Source organism: Cavia porcellus, unplaced genomic scaffold (assembly GCF_034190915.1).
Source record: "Cavia porcellus strain 051 isolate PalLab524CR breed Dunkin Hartley unplaced genomic scaffold, mCavPor4.1 scaffold_1, whole genome shotgun sequence".
In the NCBI taxonomy this organism is placed as follows: domain Eukaryota; kingdom Metazoa; phylum Chordata; class Mammalia; order Rodentia; family Caviidae; genus Cavia; species Cavia porcellus.
Window position 1 is genome coordinate 134,237,877 of NW_026947484.1, and position 27,789 is coordinate 134,265,665.

General features: G+C 40.6%; 2 protein-coding genes and 1 non-coding gene across 4 annotated transcripts in view; 2 read left to right on the forward strand and 1 right to left on the reverse strand.

Moving 5' to 3' along the window:
- Positions 1-5,585, forward strand: part of Hipk1 (homeodomain interacting protein kinase 1) — a 52,038-nt gene extending 46,453 nt beyond the window's left edge. For both annotated transcript variants that reach the window (XM_063255755.1, XM_063255750.1), the window contains exon 16: positions 810-5,585. In XM_063255755.1, the coding sequence (XP_063111825.1) occupies positions 810-1,298 (489 nt within the window). In that variant the 3' untranslated portion in view covers positions 1,299-5,585. The remainder of the gene's footprint in view (positions 1-809) is intronic.
- A 160-nt stretch (positions 5,586-5,745) lies between these two features.
- LOC111754387 (U6 spliceosomal RNA) lies at positions 5,746-5,852 on the reverse strand. The gene has a single exon (XR_002789079.1). It is a non-coding gene; the product is annotated as a U6 spliceosomal RNA (small nuclear RNA).
- Positions 5,853-8,100: 2,248 nt separating this feature from the next.
- On the forward strand, positions 8,101-10,828 carry Olfml3 (olfactomedin like 3). Its single transcript, XM_003479249.5, has 3 exons — positions 8,101-8,313; positions 8,974-9,259; positions 9,553-10,828. The coding sequence occupies exons 1-3, from the start codon at positions 8,200-8,202 to the stop codon at positions 10,371-10,373; spliced, it is 1,221 nt and encodes a 406-aa protein (XP_003479297.1). The 5' UTR covers positions 8,101-8,199; the 3' UTR covers positions 10,374-10,828.
- Positions 10,829-27,789: the final 16,961 nt, after the last annotated feature.

Here is a 27,789-nt window from a genome sequence, read left to right on the forward strand (position 1 = left end):
CTGTAAAAGGTTCACCACCTGTATACCTATGTCATAAATAACCTGAGCCCAACCTTCATTGAGTCATTAAACAGGGAAATTTTTTTTTTTTTTTGGTACAGGGATGGAATTCATGACTGCATTCTTGCAAGGCAGGCGCTTATGCTGCTGAGCTAAATCCCTAGCCTTAAACAGGGAAAACTTTAGCGGTTAAATCAACTGGTTTTAATCCTTCATATTGCTAAAGTCTGGTATTTGCCCCCCTACTCTCTGCCATTTACTAGCTCATGGGTTACTTTATTTCTGTTGTGTTCACTCTCTTCTCAGCTAAACTGGTATTTGTATGATGTTTGCCAGTAGTGAGAAATTGTCAAGATGCAAGTGTAATAACTGTGTGTGAGAGAAGAGAGCACATGCAAGTACAAATGTAATTTTGAGTTAGTCATGTGTTTTAGACTCCCATTTCAGGAGGGATGTGAAGAACTTAAAAGAAAACAATGGCAAGAAGGGTTAGGAAAAAGTAAACATTGCTAATGCCAGAGTAGAGTTCGTTAATAGTTGTTAACTTGCAGAGTGGGCAACTTGATAAACTCTTGATACTGTCACACTTAAGACCAAAATGCTTCTGTCTGAACTGGGATAGGATCTATTCTGCCAAAAGGCAGAGGGATGGTTGCTGGTTTCTGACAACATTCATTACTAATCTGGGAAATTCTGTGCCGTGGCAGTTCAGAGATAATACATACCAGACCCTCCACTCTTAACGTGGCCTTTGGTGCTCTAAAGCAGAGTGACTTCAAGATTCCTCATTCCCTTCTTCCTCCTTCCAGAACCAGCAGTCATCATCAGCTCCAACCTCACAAGAAAGAAGCAGCAACCCTGCTCCCCGCAGACAGCAGGCATTTGTGGCCCCGCTCTCCCAGGCGCCTTATACCTTCCAGCATGGCAGCCCACTACACTCTACGGGTCACCCACACCTGGCCCCAGCCCCTGCTCACCTGCCAAGCCAGCCTCATCTGTATACGTATGCTGCCCCCACTTCTGCTGCTACATTGGGCTCCACCAGCTCCATTGCTCATCTTTTCTCCCCACAGGGCTCTTCAAGGCATGCTGCAGCCTACACCACCCACCCCAGCACTCTGGTGCACCAGGTTCCTGTCAGTGTTGGGCCCAGCCTCCTCACTTCTGCCAGCGTGGCCCCTGCTCAGTACCAACATCAGTTTGCTACCCAGTCTTACATTGGGTCTTCTCGAGGCTCAACAATTTATACTGGATACCCACTGAGTCCTACAAAGATCAGCCAGTATTCTTATTTGTAGTTGGTGAGCATGAGAGAGGAGGGTTCATTGGCTGTCTGCTTCTAGCCCTGAGTTCTTAATAATGGGCTATGTATAGTGAGCACCTCTCTTATTCTCTCTTGAAACTCCTTAGCCAGCAACTTGTTCTGCAGGGGCCCACTGAAGCAGAAGGCTTTTCTCTAGGGAACCTGTCTCAGTGTTGACTGCATTGTTGTAGTCTCCCAGAGTTTGCCCTGTTTTTTAATTCTTTATTTTTGTGTCAACATTTTTGGTTTTTTGAAGAATTCAGAAGCCCATCTTCTATAGTTACCAAGGAAGAGAGACCATTCTAAAGTTATCTTTTGAAAAATTTTTGTCTTTCTGACTTGATTTCTATAAATGCTTTTGAAAACAAGCGAAATCCACCTTATTTAACTTTGTTTTGTTGTGGTTGATGGTCAGAAGGAAAATGCTGATAGAAAGATTTAAAACCTGATGAAAAGTGAGAAAAAAAATAACTACTTTTGGTTTGTTTGAAATCCAAGGCTTATTTATCTATTTTATTTTAAAGCAGCTTATGCAAGTCTGTATTTTACTATCAGGCATTTCTCCTCAGAAATATATCTGTGTTTGTGGGACATTTAAATTGATATTGTTTTAGTTTTGTTTTCATGTTGCGTTATACTTAATGAACAATTTTTTTTAAAAAACTAGTTACATATTGATTGGTTACATATGTGATTATTACAAAGTGGTGTTAAAAAGGTAGCTCACCATTTTCTATTCACTCAGTGAGAGAATTTGTGCCCACCATGGAAACACCATTTTTTTTAAATGAAGTGCCATGAATTCTTTTTAAAATTACTTCTAAGAATTCCTTTTTTTTCGATTCAACTTAAATTTTATTATTAGAAAAGCCATTGAAGTGGTCATTATTATATGGTGGTAGTGGTTTTATCATATGAAAATCTGTTTCTATTATGAGATACTGGCACTGATGAACTTTGCCAACAGGTTGGTATTGGTGAACTTTGCCTAAAGATTATTATGAATTTCAAGAATACACCTTTGTGTTTTCTTCATCTCTCCCTTCTGTTTTATGCGATTTATTTGGGGAGAAAGCTAAAGAATCTGAAACTAGATAAGGACGTTGTTGCGTATAGCTTTTATACTTTAAAGTAGCTTCGTTTGTATGCCAGCAGCAAATTGAATGCTCTCTTATTAAGACTTATATAATAAGTGCATGTAGGAATTGCAAAAAAAAATATTTTAAAAGTTTATTACTGAATTTAAAATATTTTAGAAGTTTTGTAATGGTGGTGTTTTAATATTTTGCATAATTAAATATGTACATATTGATTAGAAAAATATAACAAGCAATTTTTCCTGCTAACCTAAAATGTTATTTGTAATCAAATGTGTAGTGATTACACTTGAATTGTGTATTTAGTGTGTATCTGATCCTCCAGTGTTACCCCGGAGATGGGATTAATGTCTCCATTGTATTTAAACCAAAATGAACTGATACTTGTTGGAATGTATGTGAACTAATTGCAATTACATTAGAGCATATTACTGTAGTGCTGAATGAGCAGGGGCATTGCCTGCAAGGAGAGGAGACCCTTGGAATTGTTTTGCACAGGTGTGTCTGGTGAGGAGTTGTTCAGTGTGTGTCTCTTCCTTCCTTTTCTCCTCCTTTCCCTTATTGTAGTGCCTTATATGATAATGTAGTGGTTAATAGAGTTTACAGTGAGCTTGCCTTAGGATGGACCAGCAGGCCCCCGTGGACCCTGAAGCTGTTCACTGGGATTATTCAGAACAGGATTAGTAGCTGTGTTGTATAGATGCATTATTCTCTGTTTCCCTGTTAGTGTTGAAAAATAAAAACAGCAGCTTTTGTTCTGTATTGCCAGCTCTACTCCTTTCTACTTTGGAGTCTTAGCTGAGTTCTCACAGAAGCATTTTCCCCATGTGGCTCTATCTGTGCATTGCCACTTTGTTTCTGTGAGAATTTAGGAAGCAGGTGTGAGGAGTCAAGCTAATATTAAATATGCATTTTTTTCTTTTTTAAAATATGTGCAATCATTTTTAGAATGAGGTTTTTTTCCTCTTCCCATTTGGCAGTCCTTCCTGAAAATAGTTAACATTGCTAGTAAAATATTTGCTTGTTGAAAAAAAGTAACAGATGTATTTATACCAAAGATCCTGTTGTATTGCTTACCGTGTCCCCATAACTAAGAGTTTGTATTGTCATTGGTGATGAGAAACTCACAGAAAGGTTTCTTAGTTGGTAAAGAATATTAAGAAGAAATCAAAGCCTATTGAGTCATTGAGGCTTTTGAAGTTTCTTTTTAACATCTTGTATATTCTTGGGGCCCTTCAAGCTGTGACATTGTCCTGGTAACTCTCAGTTCTCCACAGATCTGGGTGAAGTAGAAGGTACTGGGGATGGGGACATTCCTAACCATAAAGGATTTCGGGAAATAAGGTTACCCTAAGATAAGACATGTGTTCCATCTGAAGTGAAAATAATATTGGAGAGATAATTCTGGGACTGGTTCTATATGGAGATGGTGTCAAGAAGGTGCAGAATGGAGATGGGAGATTCATGGAGCCTGGTCAGCATGCTCTGTACCGGGTTGAACCCCGAGGAGTTGTCAAAGTGTTTGGAGTTTCTTCAGCATTAGGAGTAAGGGCTTCCATGATGGGACAGGTACTCAATACAACTTCCCAGGAACATGTTGTACTTTCTGTATTTAAAAAAAAAAATCATTATATTAAGTTGTGTGTTCCACACTATTTTGGTCAAGATAGCCAGGCAGTTTGTGTAGTTTGTAATTCGTGTAACACAGTTTTCTGGTCAGCGTGTATGATCTTTTTCTCTCCTTTTTGCCAAGCACATTCTGGTTTTCTTGTTTAACCTCTTAGGTCTGGTTTCTAGTAGAAACATTTTTGTTCCTTATCTTTCTTCTGCAAGGGACAAAATTTGTTGCTTTTGTAAGAAACAAGATGCAGGGAAAAACAAAACCCCACCTTTCACCTAGTCCAACAAGTAGATACCTTTTAAGATAGAGTCTTAACTCCATGGGAAAGAATAATACCTTAATCACCTGACTAGCAACGTGTGGCATAAAAAATGACCTAGAGATTTTCATTCTTAATCTGTAAGTTGACGTTTCAGGTTTACCAAGATAAAAATCTACCTTTGTCTACTGAATGCGTATGTGCTTGTTGTGGCTTTTGATTCTACTGTGGGGCTTGACATCACTGGCCCTGACAGCATAGGGGAAGGCCTGTGAATGTAGTGAGCATCTAGTCTGGGTCACCATGGCCTGACCTCAAGGCAGCTTAAGGCTTTTACGTCTTCTGTCAGTTCCATTTCCAACTTCTGCCCTTCCAGCTGAGGGAAGAAGTGGAGAAGGGTTGAGGATAGCCATCTAACTTCATCAGGGACACTTAATCACTCTTGAATTTTAATAGCTCCCAAGAGGTGGATACCACTGTCAGTGTTCAGCTGAAATGCCAACTCCAGGAATAAGAATTTCATTTCAAACAGTTTTGTTCATTCTGAGCCTGCTTTTGTGATTGCTCATCCATCATCCTCCACTAGAGGGGCTAAGCTTGACTGCTCTTAGCCAGCCAAGCACAGTAATACGCGTTATACTTAGCATTATTATGCAGAAATCTGCTAATTGAGATGGCTTGTTTTAGGATGGGAAATGACTTTGCCTCTCAGTGATAGGAATAGCCCCAGCCTGCTTCCTATTTTGATTTTACTTTAAACTGATGGATGGTGCAGCATGTCTACATGGTTGTTTGTGGCTAAACTTTATATAATGTGTGGTTTTAATTCAGCTTGAAAAATAGTCTCACTACATGTAGCAGTACATTATATGTACATTGTATGTAATGTTAGTATTTCTGCTTTGAATCCTTGATACTGCAATGGAATTCCTACTTTATTAAATGTATTTGATATGCTAGTTACTGTGTGTGATTTAAACTTTTTTTTCCTTCTTTTTTTGGTTGTGAGCTTCCTTTTACAATAAGCCTCTAGAAACATATAGTTTCTGAGAATTACTGAGCTATGTTTGTAATGCAGATGTACTTAGGGAGTATGTAAAATAATCATTTTAACAAAAGAAATAGATATTTAAAATTTAATACTAACTACGGGAAAAGGGTCCATTGTGTAAAAACATAGTTTATCTTTGGATTCAATGTTTGTCTTTGGTTTTACAAAGTAGCTTGTATTTTCAGTATTTTCTACATAATATGGTAAAATGTAGAGCAATTGCAATGCATCAATAAAATGGGTAAATTTTCTGATTCATGTGGCTGTTCTTTACTTACGCTTAGGGGAACAGAAGAGATGCTTAGGGGCACAGAGGGGATGAAGCAGTGATATCTTTGGAATGGCGAAATACATTGCATTTGAACATCAGTAGAGCATTAGAGACAATTTCATTTTCTTAAATTTTTTTTTAAATAAAATATGGAACACTTCATGAATTTATGTGTCATCCTTGCACAGGGGCCATGCTAATCTTCTCTGTATTGTTCCAGTTTTAGTATATGTGCTGCCGAAGCGGGGACTCTTAAATTTTTTTGAGTACATGTTTGCAATATATAATAGTTACATTCACCATGGAGAATTGGTACATGTACATGCACATGACAATTTTTATTCTGCATACAAATTTCCATAATGGAAACGATTAGGGTTTGGTAGGGAATACTGCTTAAGAATGGAGGTCCATGGGGCTGGGGATTTAGCTCAGCGGCATAATTGCCTGCCTTGCAAGCAGGCAGTCGTGAGTTCGATCCCCGGTACCGATAAAAAGGAAAAAGACAAAAAAAAAAAAAAAAAAAAAAAAAGAATGGAGGTCTAGGACCTTTACTTTAGATTATGCATGTCCAACCTTTTGGCTTGCCTGGGTCACACTGAGTGAAGTGGAATTGTTTTGGCCATATATAATATATAATAATTTGTATAAAAGTAACAAAATTTCCTTTAAAAATATTTTAACTTGTTACATTATTTTACAAAATAACACAAGCCCAAGTTTAATGTCACTAAAGTTGGTATACCACCCCCCCACTGCTAAATTTGACTGGCTTTAAAAAAAATAAATAGTTAAATTTTACATGTCAGCTTAATAACAAACGCTTGTTTTTACAGGCATACAAGTAAGTATGTTGGAAATACTGTTATTGGAAATCCATTTTATCTGTTGCACAAATTTGGTGCTTGTGGGTCTCCACTGAACTGACTAGTAGATGCAGGAAAGAGATGCAGTTGGCACCCTTTTCTACACAATGTTCTGTTGTCCCTGACACAGTTTGGGCTTGAGCCCCATGTGATCCAGTGATGAAAATCACGTCATGATCTTGAAAGTTTGTAATCTTGGGAGGCTGCATTACTGACTGTGCAGGATTAATCTGTTGGCTGCTTTAGTTCATCTAAACCTCCTTTGAAAGAAATAGAAAACTTCTCAGATGAGCTAATTAAACTTTGTTTCTTAGCATTTTTTACCAGTCTCCTAAGGTAGTGGGATGAAAATAAAGAGTCAGCACAGGAAGACGCTATTGTTTTTTTTCCTGAAGTTGTACCATTAGATTTGTGGTCCTTTTCAGAGAAGAAACACCTTTGATCATGTTTCTCTTGATTCTCAAATGAATAAGTTTTCTCCTGATAAATAGGAATTTGTCAAGATTAATCATTGTAAGTCTCTGAATAAATACTTTGTATAGTTGACTTCTGACATGTGTCAGAGGCCAATCTGGCAGCAGCCAGTTAATTCATTTTGGGTTCCTGCAGCTTTGATTAGAATGTAGAAATGAATAACAGTTAAGAACACCCTTTCTAACTCTAACCAAGAGAAATGATGAGTCTCTTTCCCAGAAACAGCAAGGTCAAAATATAGCTATTTTGGATTAGACTATAGTATCCATAAACTTCAAAAATTCTTATCTCCCTGTATCAGTAAATTAATTTAGTGTGAATTGTTTAAATCTGCAATTTTGGCAAGCGGCTGCAAAACTCAGAAAGCCATGCAGAATTGCTTTGCTGTTAGCCTGACTTCCAAAAATGCTGTTAGCTGATGAGGAGGGTCTTTGGGCTGTCTATGCCTACTAATTTCTCAATGACCTGTTCTTTATTTTTATTTTGGTAGTATTTTTTTAAATCTCAGTTGTATTTTCTCTGAGATAAATCAGAGAGACTGGCATGTCCCCCTAAAGAAATTGGGTAGTTTGTAGGGAAGTCTGCATTTTGGTTATAGAAAACCCTGTAAAATGTAATCTACCTACTTTGTTGAAAATTTCAACATCCGTTGAAGTCTAGCCCTTGAATTCTCTATGAATCATTTAGATGGCAGCAGATGCTTAGCACAAGGTGGCGCCAGTGAGCTGTAGAAATATTTTGACATGTCCCCACCCCTCAAAACCACCTCTCTTCTGCTTTGGGCTTCCATTGAAACAAGGTGGGAAATCCATCCTGTTATTGCTGGAGTAGACAAGGAATAATGAAGGATGTCAGTTTGTTATAAATCAACACCAGAACCATTCTAAAACAAGAATGGTGTTTGCTGAGTTTTCTCTGGGGTCTCTGCCTCCTGCTCCTTTTTCTCTGCACAACTTCTCAGAAAATCTCTGCTTTTGGATTTCCATTTCTTTCCTCCTGAGGAGGCTACAGCCTAGCGGGGAGGCGGCTGAAGCTTCTGGCTCCCGTGCAAAGGGGCCATCTGTGTTTGATCAGCCCAGGCAGAAAGGAGGGGCTGGAGTTGTAGAGGCTGAAAGCATTCCAGAGTAGTGAGAGAGACGCAGAGATCAGAAACAGAGAAGGCACCGCCCCCACCCCTCCTCCAAGCCTACCCGCCAGCTTGAGGGGAAGAGGCCAACCGCATACTCCCTTTGCTGTGGCCCCACTTTCCAGGCTGCCATGGGCCTCAGCTCTCCTCTCCTCGTCCTGTTCCTTTTGTCATGGTCGGGACCCCTTCAGGGACAGCAGCACCACCTTGTGGAGTACATGGAACGCCGACTAGCTGCCTTGGAGGTGAGGGACTCCTTTCTCTTCTAGCCCAGCCTGGGAGGATTCCAATTTGTCAGGGCTCTGGGCATGACAAAACGGGTTTATAAGAATCTACAGAAAAATATGCCTTTTAATAAAAAGGATCCTCAAAATTATAAGACCTCTTTTGCCACACAGAATCGTTCTGAAGCAAATAGACCTTTGTGTTTCACTCTGGGATTAGATGGGATAAAAAGGATGAGTGGAAACGAGAGCCAGGATTGTGGGGGCGTATCTCAGGAGGAGGTGATAATTCTGTGGAGTTGGAAGTTCCCAGAGAATCTGCAGCCTTCTGCCCTTTCCCCCACGACAGTTCTGAAGTCCATAGCATCTTCATTCCTAAGAGAATTATATAATTGGCAAAGACTCTCCTGCACTTAGATCTCCCTAGAGGCTCAGATGACTCAGTGGCATCCTCAGCACACTGGCTAAAGGACTCTAGTCTAGCTGAATCTGAGCCTGGCTCCTTGCACCTTTAGCACCCCAAACATTTGGTTTCCTTTGCTGTGGGAGTAGAAGGGGTCATTGATGCCTAGCTGAGTTTGCTCCTTTTCCCATTCCTGACTCCCTGGCTGGGCCTCTCTCTGCCTGGAAGTTGTAACCCTGCAGCCGCCCTGCCTCCTCCCTGATCCCCCATCCCTTCAGGAACGGCTGGCCCAGTGCCAGGACCAAAGCACTCGGCATGCTGCTGAGTTGCGGGACTTCAAGAACAAGATCCTGCCACTGCTGGAGGTGGCAGAGAAGGAGCGAGAGGCGCTCAGAACTGAGGCTGACGGCATCTCAGGGAGAGTGGACCGTCTTGAACGGGAAGTAGACTATCTGGAGACTCAGAACCCAGCTCTACCCTGTGTGGAACTTGATGAGAAGGCAGCTGGGGGCCCTGGGACCAAAGGCAAGGGCAGAAGAAATGAGAAATACGATATGATGACAGGTGAGTGATTGCAAAGCAGGCCCCAACACTCTGTCTTCCTTCTTACTCTTCTCTTTGTTCCAGTCCACTATAGTTCTCCTTTGGGACCCTATGTTAGAGAAATCTGGGCAATGATAAGTCCATTAAGAAGAGTATATGGGGACCCAGGCGCCTCTGATATTCCTCTATAGGAAAGGAGATACCCACAGGACAGATGTCCTCTTCTCCAGATAGCCCACCTTGTTGAGTTCCTGCTGTAGTAACTAACGCTGGCTTGATTTCCTCTTCTCTTGTATTTTCTTCTTCTTTACCAGACTGTAGCTACACAATCTCTCAGGTGAGATCAATGAAGATCCTGAAGCGGTTTGGTGGCCCAGCAGGTCTGTGGACCAAGGATCCACTGGGGCCAACTGAGAAGATCTATGTGTTGGATGGGACGCAAAATGATACAGCCTTTGTCTTTCCACGGCTGCGTGACTTCACCCTTGCCATGGCTGCCCGCAAAGCTTCCCGAGTCCGGGTGCCCTTCCCCTGGGTAGGCACAGGGCAGTTGGTATATGGTGGCTTTCTTTATTATGCCCGGAGGCCTCCTGGAGGCCCTGGAGGGGGTGGTGAGTTGGAAAAAACTTTGCAGCTCATCAAATTCCACCTGGCGAACCGAACAGTGGTGGACAGCTCAGTATTCCCTGCAGAGAGATTGATTCCCCCCTATGGGCTGACAGCAGACACATACATTGACCTGGCAGCTGATGAGGAGGGTCTTTGGGCTGTCTATGCCACCCAGGAGGATGACAGGCACTTGTGCCTAGCCAAATTAGACCCACAGACACTGGACACAGAGCAACAGTGGGACACGCCATGTCCCAGAGAGAATGCTGAAGCTGCCTTTGTCATCTGTGGAACCCTATATGTCGTCTATAACACCCGCCCTGCCAGCCGGGCCCGTATCCAGTGTTCCTTTGATGTCAGTGGTACCCTCACCCCTGATCGAGCAGCACACTCCTACTTTCCCCGTCGATATGGTGCCCATGCAAGCCTCCGCTATAATCCCCGTGAGCGCCAGCTTTATGCCTGGGATGATGGCTATCAGATTGTCTATAAGCTAGAGATGAGGAAGAAAGAGGAAGAAGTTTGAGAAGCTAGACTTTTTAAAAAAAAAATCTCTTTATCTTCATACATTTATATCTGTGATAGAATTCCTGCTCCTTATTCTTCAAATGTAGACAAGTTGAGACTCAAATTTCTTATTTTTTAACCAATGATAACCAAATTCTCATAGCCCCTTTATTTCATATGGAACTTCAGATTCTGAGTAATCCTTGGGGAGCTAAAATAGTGAAAAGTCTAAATGTTCACTTCTGCTCTCCTGCCCCATGTCCACAAATATCAGGTCCCCGATGACCCAGGCCCACAGCTCTGAGCCCCTCCTTGAATGTGTTCCCAAGCAATAGTATGTTGGGGTTGGGGGTGGGAGGAGAGGAGCCCAGGCAAATAACTCTCCCATAGCCCTTGGAGGTGTCTGAAGAATGGTGCTTTCTCATTATTATTTTGTATTGCAACATTTTACATTAAAAGGAAAATCTACTCCTACTCTCCTGTGTTTGTTTGGGGTAGCCCTCAGATCACAGTTCTCCCTAGGACCCTCTGTTTTCTTCCTACCCATCCCCACTCCTTAAACCAGCTTAGCTGGGCTCCCTTAGCTGAGGGAGCTGGAACGTCTCTAGTTACAGATTTTGTGTGAGGCGCCTGGGAAGCGGCAGACTCCGCCATTTTAGGAGGTTGGACAAATATTCTCATTTAACGACCACTGTCATCAGCAACCATTTGAGAACCAGCAGAGGCATCACGCCTCTGGTCATAGGATGCTGTGAACTAGGGGGCAGTGCAGCGCTTTCAGTTCCAACTCTCAGTGGGTTTTAAACAAGAAAATTGATATTATTTGCCTTGAAATGTAGTGTAGAAACCAGAGCACACAATACAAGTAATTTTAGTGAAAACTTTACCTCTCACCTCTGAAGTGGATCCTGGCCCCCTCCCCCGCCCCGAACCTTCCATTCCCACCTCCAGTACAGGGCTCTTCCTCAGGATTAGGTTGCACAATCCTTGGTCTGAACCACTCTGATTTTCCTGCTGCCACAGCGTCTGCGGTTTGGGCAGGGAGGAGGGGCAGTGACCAACCCAGATGTTGGTCTCCCAGTTCCCTACACTCTCTGCTTTCCTGCTCTCCATCTCATCATTCCCACCTGCCCATCCAAGTGCTGGCGTTTGGATTAGGTCTGCCTGGAAGGCCTGAAAATTTAATGCTTCCCAGCCTGATACCTTTTGGGTCTGGATTGTAGATGACAGAAAGGCTGCAGGAAGGAAGTTCCAGGATTTGGGGTCCTGTCTATAGGAATCTGCTGATTTGGGCACCAGGCCTCTACCCCAGCCACATCCATGTTCAGCACTTGGGATCAGGGCTGGCTGGTGAACAGAATCCTCTGCTTTATGGGGGAGTTTGCTTAGGCATTCCTGCAAGCTCTGGGGTTATTTACCCTAGCAGAGAGGGGGAAGGAACACAGGCTTCTCTCTCCAAAGCACAACTGCCCCAGGAAGAATAGATTAGTTAGGGTGCCTGATCCTCCTTTTGTCTCCTTCTCTCAGGAAGAGCTTCTCCTGATGTAGGTTGTTGAGGAAGGGTAAAGAAAGGCAGTGAAACACCTCACAAAGGCGCTATTGTAGGGAGCCCAGGCGGGCGGGGGGCTCTCTCCCATTCAATTCTCTCCTAATGTGGGCCTGGCAACAGTAATCACTGCCTGTCAGCCCACAGAGGGGTCTGCCCACGGAACATCTGGCTCCAGTGCAGGGGCACACAGGAAGGGGTGTGGAGGAGGAGGGGAGTTCTCAGTAGAGGCCTGGAGAGCAGGGTCCAGGGGAAGAAGGGCTGCAGCATAGTGGGTGACTCTGTGTGTGTCTGCATGCATGTGCACATGTGAGTGTGTGTGCAACCATGGGACTCTGTGTGCACCTGTGTGGGACTTAAGACTGTGACTGTGTGGGACTATGTTTGCATGTATGTCATGCACACATGGGACAGTCCTTGCCAGTGTGACTGTGCATGAGTGATACCAGTGTGAGGAACAGCTGTACGAAGTACATTTGTGTTGCCTTGTCAGTTCCACAAGGGCTGACCGGGCCCTCCTGCCTCTCACATGCATGTGCTTCTTTTTGTGGCATTTTTTTTTTTTTTTCTGATTCCTCAATGAGAAAGGAAAAAGGTTTTTTGTGTGATGTTTAAAATTTCCTCACAAAAGTTCACGCAACTTTTTTCTGAAAGGGCAGAAATCTCTAGGGCCTTGTCATGTATTATTTTTTGCTTTTTCTTTCTGGTGCCTGTAGAAGGGCTAGTGCTATTTTGGAAGCATTTTGGAAGGTGAGTGGAACTGTGTGGGAAAAGCCAGTGAACTGTCCAAATTCCTTAAATCATCTGCTGCTCATGGCAATGGCCTTGGTAGCTGAAGCCTATCATCAAAAAGGAACCTCATCACTCTCCTCTGTCTCTCTAGCCCAACACCTGGTTTTTGTTTTGTTTTGTTTTGTTTTTAGCAAGGTGATAACCTCTGATTCTTGAACAAAAGACCCCAATAAAGGAGAGAGGGGAGTAAAAATCTATAGGAAAGCTCCACATCTGCCCCCATCCTGGGCCCTAGGGTAGAAGTCACTCACTGGGGTTGGCTGGGGGACTAGCATCAAGACCCAGGAGGGGCTGCAGCTGCTGATTCAGCTGCTGCTTTTCCATCATAAAGGAGTTGAGAAGGTTCCTGCACCCCCATAACAGGCCCCAGACTTTCCTGTCCTACTTTGGAAGCTCTCTTATTTGTTCCCAATACCCTTGCCTTCTTAATGCTGGTCTTAACATCTGCCTGCCAGAGAAACTGAAGGGTTTATCTTGTGCATTTTAATCGAGGCTCCCAAGCCAATGTTGTCTGAGCCCTGGATGGAGGGGAGGCAGAGGGCAGAGATGTGAAGAACACAGTTGTTGATTCAGCTGTTGCAGCTTCCTCTGAGATGAAGCTCTGAGCTAAATAGGGAGGAGAGCCATTTCTCTCTTCCTCCTCCAGTCTCAGAGTTCCTAGACCCCTCCTCATTTTTCTACTTGTACAAGCATCTCTTCCCCGAGACTGCTGGAAATGTGCCTTTCTACTGCTTCCCGCTTGCCTATCTGGTGTTCATTTTGAGAGCTGCTGAGACTGTTCTGGTATTTCTCCAGCTCTCAGGATAGGTCTCCAGGGCCTGCTATCTAGCCCTCCAATGGCTGCCTTGGCAGTGTGGTTCAGGAAAGCCTTCCTGTTTCTCCGGCCAGAAGGCAGGGCTATTCTGCTGGCTCAGCCTTGTCTGCAGCTGCAGCCTCTGCCCCCTCAGCCCCAGCAGCCTGGGATTTAGGAGCCTCCTCTGCTGCCCTGGCTGCCAGGACTGTTAAACTCTCCTCTGCCTGCTCTTAACTTCTGCTCTCACAAGGTAGAGTTTCACAGATTAAATCTTTATTTATGGATTTAATAACCAACAGAAGAATTATAAATGTGAAAGCCAATCTTTATTACTCTAAAGGGAAGAGTGAAAATGTAAAAAAAACCAAACAACTCCCAGCCCTCTCTCCCCAGAAACTGGCTCAGACTATACCTGTAGCCAGATATCTCTCTGAAAGACTTCAGCATGACCTCTGAAAATCTATCTTACCTAAATATCCTCTTAGAATAGACACCTTTTTCCCTGACTATAGCTATGTGGTCCAGGAGAAGCAAATCAGATTCTTTTTCCTGGGGACTTAGAACTGCTGATCAGAGATGTTGGATCCCAAGAAGAATTTAGAAGTATCTTTGCTTCGCTACCAAAAGGCGGTAAAAGCCAGACTGCAGAATAAGGTGGGTGCTCAGGGAGACACAACCAGGAGTGACAGCAGCTGACTCTGGCTGCCTATCTCCTGCTCCCAGTACTACAAAATAATTGCATCCTTAAAATAAATATCCACTTTTTAAAGTTTGTTTGCTTTTATTTATTTTATTTTTTGCTTTAGTATGACTGGGTTTCTGTTTCCTGTAACCTAAAAATGACTCCTCATATTCACCTTATCTTGCCACCAAAAACAAGCAAAACAAAGCAAAACAAACAAACAACAGAAAAACCATATACTCTACCCCCTGGCCTTTAGGAAAATGGACTTGACTTAGCATTTCCCACTTGTGCATAACCTGGATGACTAGTGAGACTAATGAAAGAACCTCTGCTTGTCCTGTTGTGAACCAGCCTACAAAGGCTCACTCAGGGTTACCTCTTCCATAATACTTCCCCCGTGGCCTGATCAGTTACTCTTTCCTGTTCTTATGCATGCCCATTGCATTAGGAGCCTATATCATGGTGTGTTTTATTTTGCTCTTTTGTGTGTCATCCTAGTCTAACACAGAGCCTGACCTACAGAATGAGTTCAGGAAATACTTATTAAATTAATAAATACCTGGAGATGTATTAGCTTTCCCATTGCTGGGACACAATGCCTGACACACACAATTTAAAGGAGGAAATGATTTATTCGACTTAACAATTTCAAAGGTTCAGTACATGGTTGGCTCCAAACAGAAACAACCTGGTGGAAGGATGCAGTGTAGAAGGTTTCTGGCCTCCAGAGCACAGAAAAGCACCACCAAGAGTTCTATCTACCCTCCACAGGCATAGCTCCAGTGACTGAGCTACTGCAGTTAAGCCCCACTTCTTTATTTTTAAAATTTTTTTTGTTTTAAAGAGATTAAGATAAAAGAGGACATAACAAAGCAGATCAGAACAGAAGAATTTAAGCAACACAGTATTTCACCACAAGACAACCCAATGTAACAGTAGCTACCATAATGTCTCTTTCCTTGAAATAGTTGAGCATACAATAGTATCAAACATAACGAAGTTATCAAACATAACAAAGTAGTATAAAATCATTAAAGAGAATGAAAGTATTACAGGCATTCAGAACCAAATAACAGAAAATGAACAATGGTTTATTATCTCATTATCCATAAAAAATTTGTTTATACTACCACACATGATAAAATCCAATAAGATACTACATGATAGGACCAATGGAAACAAAAGAACAAAAGTATGGTAGGACTTCAAAATAAGTTGATATTAAATCAGCACTGGCTATTATTATTATTTTTTTTATTTAAGAAGAAAAAGAAAAAAACAAAAAGGGTACAAGTTATACAGAATTTCAGAAAAAATAAACAGTAGGAAATCACTAGTTAATAGATTACATACTGTTATCTTAGAAATAGTTGTTCAAGTTACAAAATTAAAGCATATAAAGTGGACTTTCAAACAGTGAGACTGGAAACAGTTTTGTTCAATGATCCAACAAAACTCATTAATATGGTTATCTATCTTATACACTTTAATATATATGCAGTTATGTCCTTTAGAACACTTTCTTTTCCTCTCTTTTGTACAATGACAATTACACATTTTGGGTTTTATTACTCCCACAGTTCTTATTACTTTTTTTTGAAGAGAGTAAAACCAAATGTGACAGAACAGAGTCAGTCAAATTAAAAGGATGGACATAATAGATAATGTAAAAGCAAAATACTAGGTGATCAACAATGGCTACCATACTGCCTCTTGCTATCTTAAAAAGAATTGCCTATATTATCAGTTATAATAAAATTGAACAAAACAGTAAAGAATAAAACCAAAACATTGGAGACATTATAGGACTTTAAAAGAAGATAATAGTCAACCGGAATGGGCGTCATAATGAATCTTACTGTCTTCACAGTTGTTGCCTATACTTTTGAACTTGGTACTATCAAGCAAAGCAGAATAGAGGAAAATCAGTCAAAGCAAGATGGTGAGGGCAATACAGGGTTTCAAATCAAGTTAATAGGAAATCAAAGTGGGGTTACTATAATGCATCCTGCTATTTTTTTATTTTTCCCTTAATTAAAAAGATAAAAATTAAAAAGTAAATAATTTTAAAAAGGAGACTGAGATAAAAGAGGGCATAACAACAAAACAGCGCAGGTCAAAACATAACCATTAAAGCAAAATAGTGTTTCACCACAAGATATCCTGACATAAAAGTAGTTACCATAGTGTCTCTTTCCTTGAAATCTTTGAGTATAACTTCATATACTGTAGCACCAAACATATCAAGACAATGTAAAACCATTCAAGAGAATGACGGTATTACAGGGTATTTAGAACCAACTAACAGAAAATGAACAATGGTTTCTGTATAATCTCCTTGTCTATGAAAGTTTTTGCTTATATTATCACATATAATAAAATCCAATAAGATACAATCTGTTAAGACCGATGGAGACAGAAGAATAAAAGCTTGATGGGACTTCAAAGCAAGATGATACTAAATCAGCACTAGCTATTATGATGTCTTGTTTTCTCCAAAATAGTTGTTCCTACCATCCAATCTTCTCTGGCTCATTTCTGTTGAGCTCTTTTTCTGTTGTTTGTTGTCAGTTTGTCTTCTTCATTTCACTTTCTGCTCCATTCATTGTGGCCTCTCTGCCATTGTTTCTGAAGTCTTGGTATTTTTCTTTTTTAGAATATCCTGCAGTGTTCTCTATAGAGTTGAATTGGTGGTTGCAAATTCCCCTAGTTCCTCTTTATCCTGGAAGCACCTTGTTTTTCCATCAATTTCTAGGGACAGTTATGCAGGATATATCAATCTTGGCTGGAGGTTATTATCTTTCAAAGCTTGAATTATTTCCCCCCACACTCTTTGTGATTTGATGGTTTGTGCCGAGAAGTCTGCTGTAATTCTGATGGGTGTTCCCTTGTAAGTGATCTGTTTCTTGTCTCTGATGGCTTTTAGTATTCTGTTCTTATATTGGATTTCTGGAATTTTGATTATTATATGCCTGGGTGTAGCTCTGTTTGGGTTGTAGGCTGGCTGGGGTCCTGTATGCCTCATACATTTGAGTATCTTTACCTTTTGCTAAATTAGGGAAATTCTCTTGTATTATTTCTATGAATAGCTTTTGTAGTCCATTTGTTTGTGTCCCTACTTCTTCTTTTATGTTCTTAATTCTTACATTATAGATCCTCTTATCATCTTCTAGCCTTTATATTTTTGCTGTTTGTTTTTTTGTTATTTTTAAGAAGTTTTTCATTTCATGCTCCCATATTACAAATCTACCCTCCAATTCAGATAGTCTATCCTTAGTTTCTTTCAAGCTGTTATGCCAGCTTTCAATAGAGTTTTTAGTTTCCTGGTAATCTCTTTGAACCTGCTTCATGTATTCTATGTTTTCTCTATTTTCTCCATCAAACAATTCTCTCCTTTTTTTCTGTTCTTCCATTTCACCATCTGTTTTTTCTTGGGCTGTGCTTAGCATTTCTCTAACTATTCTACTTATATCTTGCTTTATTTCATTAAATACTTCACTTTTAAACTCGTCTATGAGGCTCCTGAGATATCGCTTTATGTCTATAGGTGCTGTGTCTGATATTGCATATTTTCTGTTTTTCTTTGCATTTCTCTTTCCTGGATCAGTGTTCTCAGGATTGGGGACTGAGGACCCTTTCCTGTTGCTTCCTCTTCCCATACTTTTTGTTCCTTCCATACAAGCGAATGTAGGAGGCCCAATTTTTTTCTCTTTTTCAGTTACAGTTTGTTTGAATTGCACTGGCTAGGTGTTCCCACCCACTGCAGTATACTAGGGAGACACAGACCTGGGCAGCCTCTGCTGGGCCTGCCCCTCCAGGTCAACATACCGAAGGCTTCACTGCTAGGGTGCACCTCCAGGTGCTGGGACCTGGTTTGGGCTAGTCTTCTGGATCTTAGTCAGCAGCATCACGCAGGCCAGGCACTCCCCATCAATCCCGCTTGAGAGGAGAATATACAACTAATGTCACTACAGTGCCCTGTTCCGGCAAGTCTGCCTGGTCCCAGTATGTCCTTTGCTGGAGCCTCCTACTCTGTGAAAGCGTCCCCATTCTGCTCACTCACCGCAAGTCAATGTAGGGCTCCCTGCTAGTCCCACTCTCAACTCAGTTCACAGATTCCCACTCTCAGAGCTTTCGTGCATCTCTCTCCCTGCCCTGCAGATTTGGACACAGCAGTGGCAGCAGGTAATTCAAATCGTGGCTTCCAGTGGCATAGGTTCTAGCTTCCGCACTGAGATTTTATCTGTTCCTGTTATAGCACCAGGATTGGATTTCCAGTTGGTTTCTTTTAGCTTAGTTCATTCCTGGGTTGGCAGGGTGTATCTCCCCTTGCGTAGGACTCCTTGTACCGCACCATTCCTGGATTTTAAGTGGGGTATCTCAGAGAGCCTCCATAGCTGCTGCTCTCTATCTGCCATGTTCTTCCAGAAGTTGAGCACTGGCTATTATAATGTCTTGTTTTCTTCAAAATAGCTGTACATACCATCACAGATAATAAAATCAAACAACCCAGGATAAAACCATTCCAACTAATGAATGCAAACATTATAAGGCTTCAAAATAATGGGAATCATGATTACCATAAACTTTTATGTATTCTTACCATTTCTTACACTAGGGAGACTATATGGTATTTATACAAGCAAGTTTGATTGATTTCACTTATGAGTATGGTCTCAAGCTATGTCCATTTATCTCTAAATATCTCAATGTGATCATTCTTTATAGCTGAGTAGCACTCATTGTATAAAAATACCACAACTTTTTTTATCCATTCCTCAGTTGTTGGACACTTAGGTTGTTTCCAAGATCTGGCTATTACAAATTGTGCTGCTGTAAACATGGGTGCACATATATCATTGTGGTGTGATGTTTTCAGTTCTTCTGGGAATATGCCCAGAAGTAGAATAGCTGGATCAAATGGGACTTCCAATCCCAGCTTTTTGAGAAATCTCCAGACTGACCTCCACAGTGATTGCACCAGGCTACACCCCCACCAACAGTGCAGGGGAGTTCCTTTTTCCCTACAGCCTCTCCAGCATTTGTTGTTGGTAGTTTTCTTGATCCTGGCCATTCTTTCAGGAGTGAGATGGAATCTCAGTGTGGTTTTAATTTATATTTCTCTAATGAGTAATGGTGATGGACAGTTTTTCATGTATTTATTTGCCATTTGTATTTCTTCATCTGAGAAGTGTGTATTCATCTTAGATGCCCATTTTTGGATTGGGTCTTTGAATTTCAGGGGCTTGATTTTTTAAAATTCTTTATATGTTTTAAAGAGAAGTCCTTTGTCTGAGCGACAGTTCACTAAGATTTTTTCCCAGTTTGTGGGTTTTCTTTTCACTATGCTGGAGATTTCTTTTGACATACAGAAACTTTTTAATAAGATGTGATCCCAGTTATTGATTCTGTGAAGTATTTTGCATGCAGTTTGATTCCTGTTCATGAATTCTCTACTTACCCCTATGTCTTCAAGATTTTTACCCAGTTTGTCTCCCAACAGATTTAGTGTTTCTGTTTTAATATTCAGATCTTTGATCCATTTAGATTTTAGTTTAGTACATAGTGATAGGCATGGGTCTAGTCTTAGTTTTCAGCATATGGAGAGCCAGTTTTTCCACCACCACTTATTAAAGAGACTGTCATTCTTCCAGTGAACATGTTTGGCCCCATGTGTTAGCAGTTATGGTTGTTTCTTCTAATCTATTCCATTGATCTTTAGATCTGTTTTTATTTCAGTACCATGTTGATTTTATTACAGTTGCTTTGCAATATAACTTCAAGTCAGGGATTGTGATGCCTCCTGCCTTGCCTTTGCTGCTTAGAAGTGTCTTTGCTATTCTAGGTCTCTTCTGGTTCCAGATGAATTTTAGGAGTGATTTCTCTAGATCTATGAGGTATGTTGTTTTGCATTGAATCTGTATAACAGTTTTGAGAGAATGGCCATTTTCATAATATTTATTCTTCCTTTTCATGAACAAGGGATGTCTTTCCATTTTCTGAGATCCTCTTCAATTTCTTTTTTAGGGTATTATAAGTTTCTCTGTATAGACCATTTACACCTTTCATCAGATTAATTCCTAAGTATTTCATTTTGGGGGATGCTATGGGAAGGGTGTGGCTTTTCTTATTTCTCTCTCAGTGATTTTTTTGTTACTGTATAGCAATGCTATTGATTTTTGAGTTTTGATTTTGTATCCAGTTACATTGCTGAATTTATTTATTATATCTAGGAGTCTTTTATATGGAGTTTTGAGGGTCTTCTATGTAGAGCATCATGTCATCTGAAATAATGATAATTAACTTCCTGTTTTCTTATCTTTTTAAAAAATGTATTTAAAGAAAGACTAAACAAAACAGAAAACAGGTAGAAATGATACTTTCAAAGAAAAAATAAACAGTAAGAAATCACTACTTGATGATTACATATTGTCCTCTTTCAAATAGTTGTTCTCTCTTCCTATCTTTACCCCTTTTATTTCTCTCTCTTGTCTAATTGCTCTGGCTAGTACTATGTTGAATAGGAGCAGTGATAAGGGACATTCTTGTCTTGTGCCCGATTTTAAGGTAAAGGCATTCAGTTTTTGACCATTTAATATGATGCTGGCTGTTGGTTTCTCATAGATGGCCTTTATCATATTGAGATAGAGACCATCTATTCCAATTTTCTGTAAGGTTCTTATCATGAATGAATGTTGAATCTTATCAAAAGCCTTTTCTGCATCTTTAGAAATGATCATGTGATTCTTACTTTTGGCTTTATTGATATGGTGGATTACATTCATTGATTTACATATGTTGAACCATTCCTGCATGCCAGGGATGAATCCCACTTGGTCGTGGTGTATAATCTTCTTGATGATTTGCTGCATCTTGTTTGCCAATATTTTATTGAGGATTTTTGCATCTGTGTTCATTAGGGAGTTTGGCCTGTAGTTCTCTTTTTTAGTTGGATCTTTCTCAGGTTTTGATACTAGAGTAACATTTGCTTCCAGGAATGACTTAGGGAGAATTGCTTCCCTTTCAATTTCACTGTTTGACGAGTGTTGGCATTAAGTCTTCTTTGTATTTCTTGTAGAATTCTGCAATGAATCCACTTGGGCCTGGGCTCTTCTTTGTAGGTAAGGACTTAATTACGTTTTCAATTTCATTAATAGAAATTGGGTTATTCAGCAGTTTTACATCTTCTTGATCCAGCTTTGGTACTTCATGTGTTTCTAGGAATCTGTCCATTTCTTTTGAGTTATTGAACCTATGAGAGGAGAGGTTTTTGAAATAAGTATTGATTATCTTCTGTATTTCCACAGAGTCTGTAGTGATTTCGCCTTTTTCATTCCTTAATGTGTGAATTTGAGCTTTTTCTTTCCTTTTTTTAAATAAGATTGGCTAGTGGCTTATCACTTTTATTTATTCTTTGAAAGAACCAACTCTTTGATTCATTGATTCTTTGGATAGTTTTCTTAGTCTCTATTGCATTAATTCCTGCTCTGATTTTTATAATTTCTTCCCTTCTTTTGGTTTTGGGCTTGACTTGCTCTCCTTTTTCTAGATGTTTGAGGTGTAGCCTCAGGTTGTTTATTTGTATTCATTCTGTTTTCCTGATGTGGGAACTCAGTGCAATAAATCTTCCTCTTAGGACTGCTTTCATTGTATCCCACAGATTCCTGTAAGTTGTATTTGTATTTTCATTTGCTTATAGGTATTGTTTAATTTCTTCTTTAATTTCCCCTGTGGCCCACTGATTGCTCGAGTGTATTATTCAATTTCCGTGTGTTTGTGGAGTTTTTGAAGTTTCCTTTATCATTAATTTCTAATTTCATGTTGCTATCATCTGATAACATGCATGGGATAATTTCAATTCTTTTGCATTTATTTAAATATGTTCTATGGGCTATTATATAATCTATTTTAGAGAATGTCCCATGTACTGCTGAGAAGAATGTATATTCTGATGTTGTTGGATGGAACACTCTGTATATGTCTATTAAGTCCACTTGTTCACAGGTGTGATTCAGTTGTGTTATTTCTTTGCTGATTTTCTGTCTGGTTGATCTGTCCCTTGGTGTCAATGGTGTGTTAAGGTCCCCTGTTATAATTGTCTTACTGCTTATTTTTCATTTCTATTAATACTTGCTTTGTATAACTGGGTGCTCTGAAATTTGGTGCATATATATTTAAGATTGTTGTCTCAAGTTTTCCCCTAACCAGTATATAGTGACCTTCTTTATCTCTTTGGATCATTCTTGGTTTGAAGTTCACATTGTCTGCAAACATAATTGCTACCCTTGTTTTTTTTGGGGTTCCTGTTGCATGAAGTATTGTTTTCCATCCTTTGATTTTCAGTCTGTGAGTTTCCTTTTGGGTTAGATGGGTTTCTTGTAGACAGCATATGGTTGGATGTTGTTTCTTGATTCATTCTGTCAGCCTGTTTCTTTTAGTTGGTGCATTGAGACCATTTACATTGATGGTTATAACTTTTATATATTGGTTTATTGTTGACATATTATCTTTCTGCTGTTGCATCTTTATCTTTCCATTCTGTTTAATTGTCTGCCTTGCTTAGTGGTTTTTTCCTATATGTCTCTAACGTGTCTTTCAGTATTCTTTGCAGGGTTGGCTTGGTGATCATGAAGCTCTTCAGCTGTTCTTTGTCATGGAAGTATCTTATTTCTTAATCCATTTTGAAGGACAGTTTTTCAGGGTACATCAGACTAGGCTGGAAATCATTTTCCTTTAGGATCTGAAATACTTCACTCCATGCTCTTCTTGACTTCACTGTTTGTATTGAGAAGCCTGCTGTGATTCTGATAGGTTTTTCTTTATAGGTGATCTGTCTTTTCTCTCTAACAGCTTTTAATGTTCTGTTCTTATGTTGATTGTTATGGTTTGATAATTAGTGGTCAACTTAACGCCAGCTGGATTACATCAGCATGCATTGAGAGAAGATGCTCCACCTGAGAAGGGTTGCCAGGATAAATAGGTGGAGAAGAAGAGAGGTGTGGGAGGGATTGAGGCGTTATGGAGGCATTGTTAGTTCTCCTACAAGTTGCTGTCTGAGCTGTTGGTTCTCCTGGAGAAGCTTTGGTTTTCACATCGAGCATTGCTTCCTGGCTCCAGAGGGGAAGACATGTGCTGCCTGGTCTCCAGGATGAACTCGTCACGCTGCTTCCTGGCATGTACATGACTGTGCTTGTCGTCAGAGGAGCTCGGGGCCTCCATGTCGCTGAGGACAGCTGTGGTTCCATTCAGGACAGCCCCACTCTTTGTTGTGAGTGTGACTTCTTGGCTCCAGTGTAGAACCCTCATCCCACTAGCACAGCTCCTTCATCCTGCTGGCATAGACTTTCTGGCTTCCACCGCTGACCCTTGGGTCTTCCTGGCACGAATCAGTAAAAGAGACTGGCATGAGTCCTTGTGGGACCTGGACTTCCAGTTGGACTCGTGGAGGCGTTGTCCTGAGCTCTGGGTTTTTATCTGGACTCATGTGGGACATTGCCGTGGAGTTTAGGCTCTTGACTTATATAATCTATGTCGTTGGTGTTGTGGATAGATTTCCTGCATTCTCCTGTATTAACTTCCGGTGACCATTATAAAAATATTATAAACTCCATGTCCTGATCTGAATTGTTCTCTGTGTACAACCCCAGACTACAACAGTGATTATTATATGTCTGGGTGTAGTTTTATTTTGGTTATGGCTATTTGGAATTCTATATGCTTCACTATTCCATATGTCAGTTTCCATTCTCATGTTTGGCAAATTTCCAGCTATTACTTCTCTAAGTAGCCTCTTGACATCCTTTGTGTTGTCCCCTTCTTTTTCATTTATCCCTATCAATATTGTGTTGTTTTTCTTTGCATCATCTTGCAGCTGTTGCGTTATTTCCTGATTCCTTGTTATTTTTCCAAAGATCTTTCCTTTCCTGTTCACTAGCTGCAATCTTGTCTTTGAGGTCTGAAATTCTATCTTCACTTTTGTTGAGGCAGTTTTGACAACTTTCAGTGGAATTTTTGATTTCCTGTATGTCTCTCTGAATCTGCTTCATGTATTCTGTTTGTTTCTTATATTGTTCATCCAGGGATTCTATCTTTTTGTTTTGTTCCTCTAATTTTTAAACTGTGTCTTCTTTAGATGTGTTCAGCATCTCTTTCTTTACTTTTATCATTTCTTCTTTTACCAGGGAGATTATTTCTAGTTTGAATTCCTTTAAAGATTCTTGTAGTTGCTTCTTTATTTCAGTTGCTATTATTTCAGGTATTTCAGGTGTATGGCATATATTTTCTTCTATGTGCATGGCTCCTAGGCTTTCTTGGGTTGGGCTGGAGGTTTGAGATTGCATTTTGTTCTTTCGTTTTTGTCACTTTCCTCTATTTGCCTGTTTCCAGTGTTGTTTCAAGGCTTTCCCTGGGCATGTTGGAAATTGTTTCTTATGCCCTCAGCTCCTGGGACTGAATGGAGGTTGCTGAGCGTGGTCCAATCAGGCCCACAGAACCTCCCGTGCCACCTCCAGTGTTCCAGGAAGCTGGGCAGGCACCTAACCACTGTGGATGATGGTCCAAAGTTCCCCTGGGCAAGGAGCAATGCGCTCGAACTCACTTCACGTGCTCTCAACTCCCCTTATTGAAGAAGGTTGCTGGGTGTAATATAGTTGGGCCGCAAAACCTCCCAAACCTAGTGTGGCTGGAAGCTGAGTGGGTCCTTGATCTCTGGGAGCAATGATCTTAAACTCTCCCAGGGCTCGGAATGGTTGCAGGAACTCACTTCCTCTGGCAGCATAGTTCCCCGGATTGAGAGCAGGTCACTGGGAGTGGCCCAGGCAGGCCTGAAACCTGCAGAGCCCAGTCTAGTGTGGCTGGAAGCTGGGTGTGTCCTTGACCACTGGGAACGATGATCACTGAAGCCCTACTTCTTTTTTTTTTTTTTTTTTTTTGATGATTTACCATCCATTTTATTGTGCTTACTTATGTGTGTAATGACCAAGTAACACAGACCACATCTTCCCAACATTCAAAGTAATGCAATAACATAAAAATGTTTGAAGAAAATAATTGGAAATTGCATTAAGTACTGCTTTAACTAGGAATAACCTATATAATGAAATAAGAAACATACATTATTATCTTCCATGAGCTTCAGTTTGAGAAACTGGCCAGTAGAAATCAATCTTAGGATTTGAATCATAGTTACATGGCTAGTTCTTTGAAATCTGGGAGCTGCATTAGCAAAACCACAATCATATGTGTCCACCTCAAACAAAGTATTTTATTAACTTCAGGGAATCAGACGGAACACTAAGGACTCGCTGAAGCGAAAAGCCACCTAGGAAACTGGCCTCAGTATAAAGTGGTACTGGTGTAGGTGAGAAGTAAAACTTTGCATTGACTGATCAATTGCATATTTTACTAAACAACTTTGCATGAAAAAGTAAAATGCTTCATGTGTCTTCTCAGAAACTAATCAAAAGATTACAAGAGGCCTACTCACTTTGGAGACACAAAGTGGATACTGAGCAACCAGAGATCACTCCAGGTAAAAATTTTTAGAAAGTCCTTACAGTAAATGGCACCATGGCTCTGGCAGTAGATCCAAAGGAATGATGCTTGAGGAGGAGGTGGGGCCAATCTGTGACGGGTCAGTGCATAGATCAGGGTCCCAGCGGGAAGTGAGGTCTTTCATGCTATGGTTTATCTCCTGCTGCTCATGCCTGTCTTCATGAACGGTCATTTCAATTACTCCAAGTCCTAGCTCACAAGGCCCACCAGGAAGAGGCCTTGGGGAGCAGTTATCTTCTCATTCTGTTCTTGAGCAAAGCTGGAGACTTTCTTCAGAACCTTTTCATACTGAGTTTCCATAATAAGACGGCAGATGCGGTTAAACAGCTCAACAGCCTTCAAGCAAGGCTCAGCCCCATGCTTCCCTGCCTATGCATGGAGGTCATTCTGAATTCGAACTGTTTCTTTAATGATGTGTGCCACTGCTACAGTCTTGCTGAATGAGAAGCTTCCTGCACATAGGTACCTATGTAGGCTCATGGTGAGGACAGGACCAGCCAGGCCGTGCTGTTGCAGCAGCCCTCCAGCCACAGGACCTCAAAAAAGGTTTTAGAGTATAACTTTCATATGCATATAAAATATTTAAATTTAAAATGTCAGAAATGGATAAATCTTTGGGCAAAATAATTACATGAAAAAAATTACAGCTATCTAATTTAATATTTTAAAAGCTAAACTTAAAATACAAAACTGTTGTATTCATTTCCTGTAATCTATTTATTAGTGAGACCTTGATGATCCATATCTATCTATACACTTAATTTGGTTTGTTTGTTTGGTTTCGCTGTTTTGAGACACTGTCTCACTATGTAGTTTACACTGTAACTCACAGCAAGCCTCCTGGCCACAGCCTCCTGAGTGCTGGGGATTACAAGCATGTGCCACTATGTATAACAATTTACCTTATAAGCAGTTCTGCCTGTCTTTACGTAGACAAATGTGAAATATGAACAGAAGTATTTGCTCTAATGCTCCCTTATGATCCAACACTATTTTAAGAGTGGCCCACTGTGTACATGAATCAGATTCACCTGGGATGCTTGCTTGGACTACAGATCCTTCTCCAACAATTCTTGGATCTCACCAAGATTTAAAAACCATCACCCTTATCATTTCTAATCCCAATGTTTACTTCCCTCCATTCCCAGACTAAATTCCATAAATAATTATGTTTCCATTTTGTAAACACTCTCTTGTCTTTCGTTCTATTTATTTATAAAATGCCAATCCAACGATAGTGAAGCCCTACTTCTTAACAGCACGTTCGGCAATTGAACATCACTGGAATAATGCACTGATGAGTAGAGCATCCTCATGATCCAGGCATTTCTCCAGGAATCTCTTCAGCTAGTCAAATTGACAATTAAGATTAACAGGCACCATATGCATTTATGCTCCCCGATTGGACTATGAGCCCTTGGTAAGAGTCTTCAAAGGAGCATGATTTTCTTTCTAACTCAGGACCAAGTTCAGGAGTGGCCTATTGCCAGCAAGCAGTATATGACCTTGGTGGCACTTTTCAATTCAGTTGAACAAACTACAGGTGCAAATTGAAAACAATTTCAACTGCAGAGTGCACTAGCCTTTCACAGTGATGACTTCAAGCTCCCAAGTCTAAGGGGAAGCTCCCTGGGAAGATTCCCACCATTCCCTGTGGCTACAAGGGAGGAAACAGTGAAGCTATAGAGAGGAATGGAAAGAACTATGTGTATAGCATCTGGCTCATAGAGTTCTGGAGTTGTTTGACCAGGTTCTCCTGTCAGCCCTGACATTGGCTAGAGTGTGCCTGGGAACAAGTAAGACACTTCATTAGCTCTGAGCCTCAGTTTCTTCATCTATAAAATGGAAATAGTATTACCAATTTCCCAGATTGTTATGAGAATTGCATGAAGTAATCTATATAAAGCAGTAAGCCTGGCACTTAGTAAATGTTCTATAAATATTACTATTTTCATTAATATTACTGCATGAATCATATTAAATTACAAAGTACTTTCATGCACTTTATCTCCTTTGTCACAAAAATCCTATGAGATAGTTAAAATCTCAGGAACCTGAGAATTTAG

What these genes read in the sequence shown, in the direction of transcription:
- Olfml3 (XM_003479249.5), top strand. Translation starts at nt 8,200, where the DNA reads ATGGGCCTCAGCTCTCCTCTCCTCGTCCTGTTCCTTTTGTCATGGTCG. An exon ending in GCCGACTAGCTGCCTTGGAG is followed by an intron (nt 8,314 to 8,973) that starts GTGAGGGACTCC and finishes CCATCCCTTCAG; the next exon opens with GAACGGCTGGCCCAGTGCCA. An exon ending in GAAATACGATATGATGACAG is followed by an intron (nt 9,260 to 9,552) that starts GTGAGTGATTGC and finishes CTTCTTTACCAG; the next exon opens with ACTGTAGCTACACAATCTCT.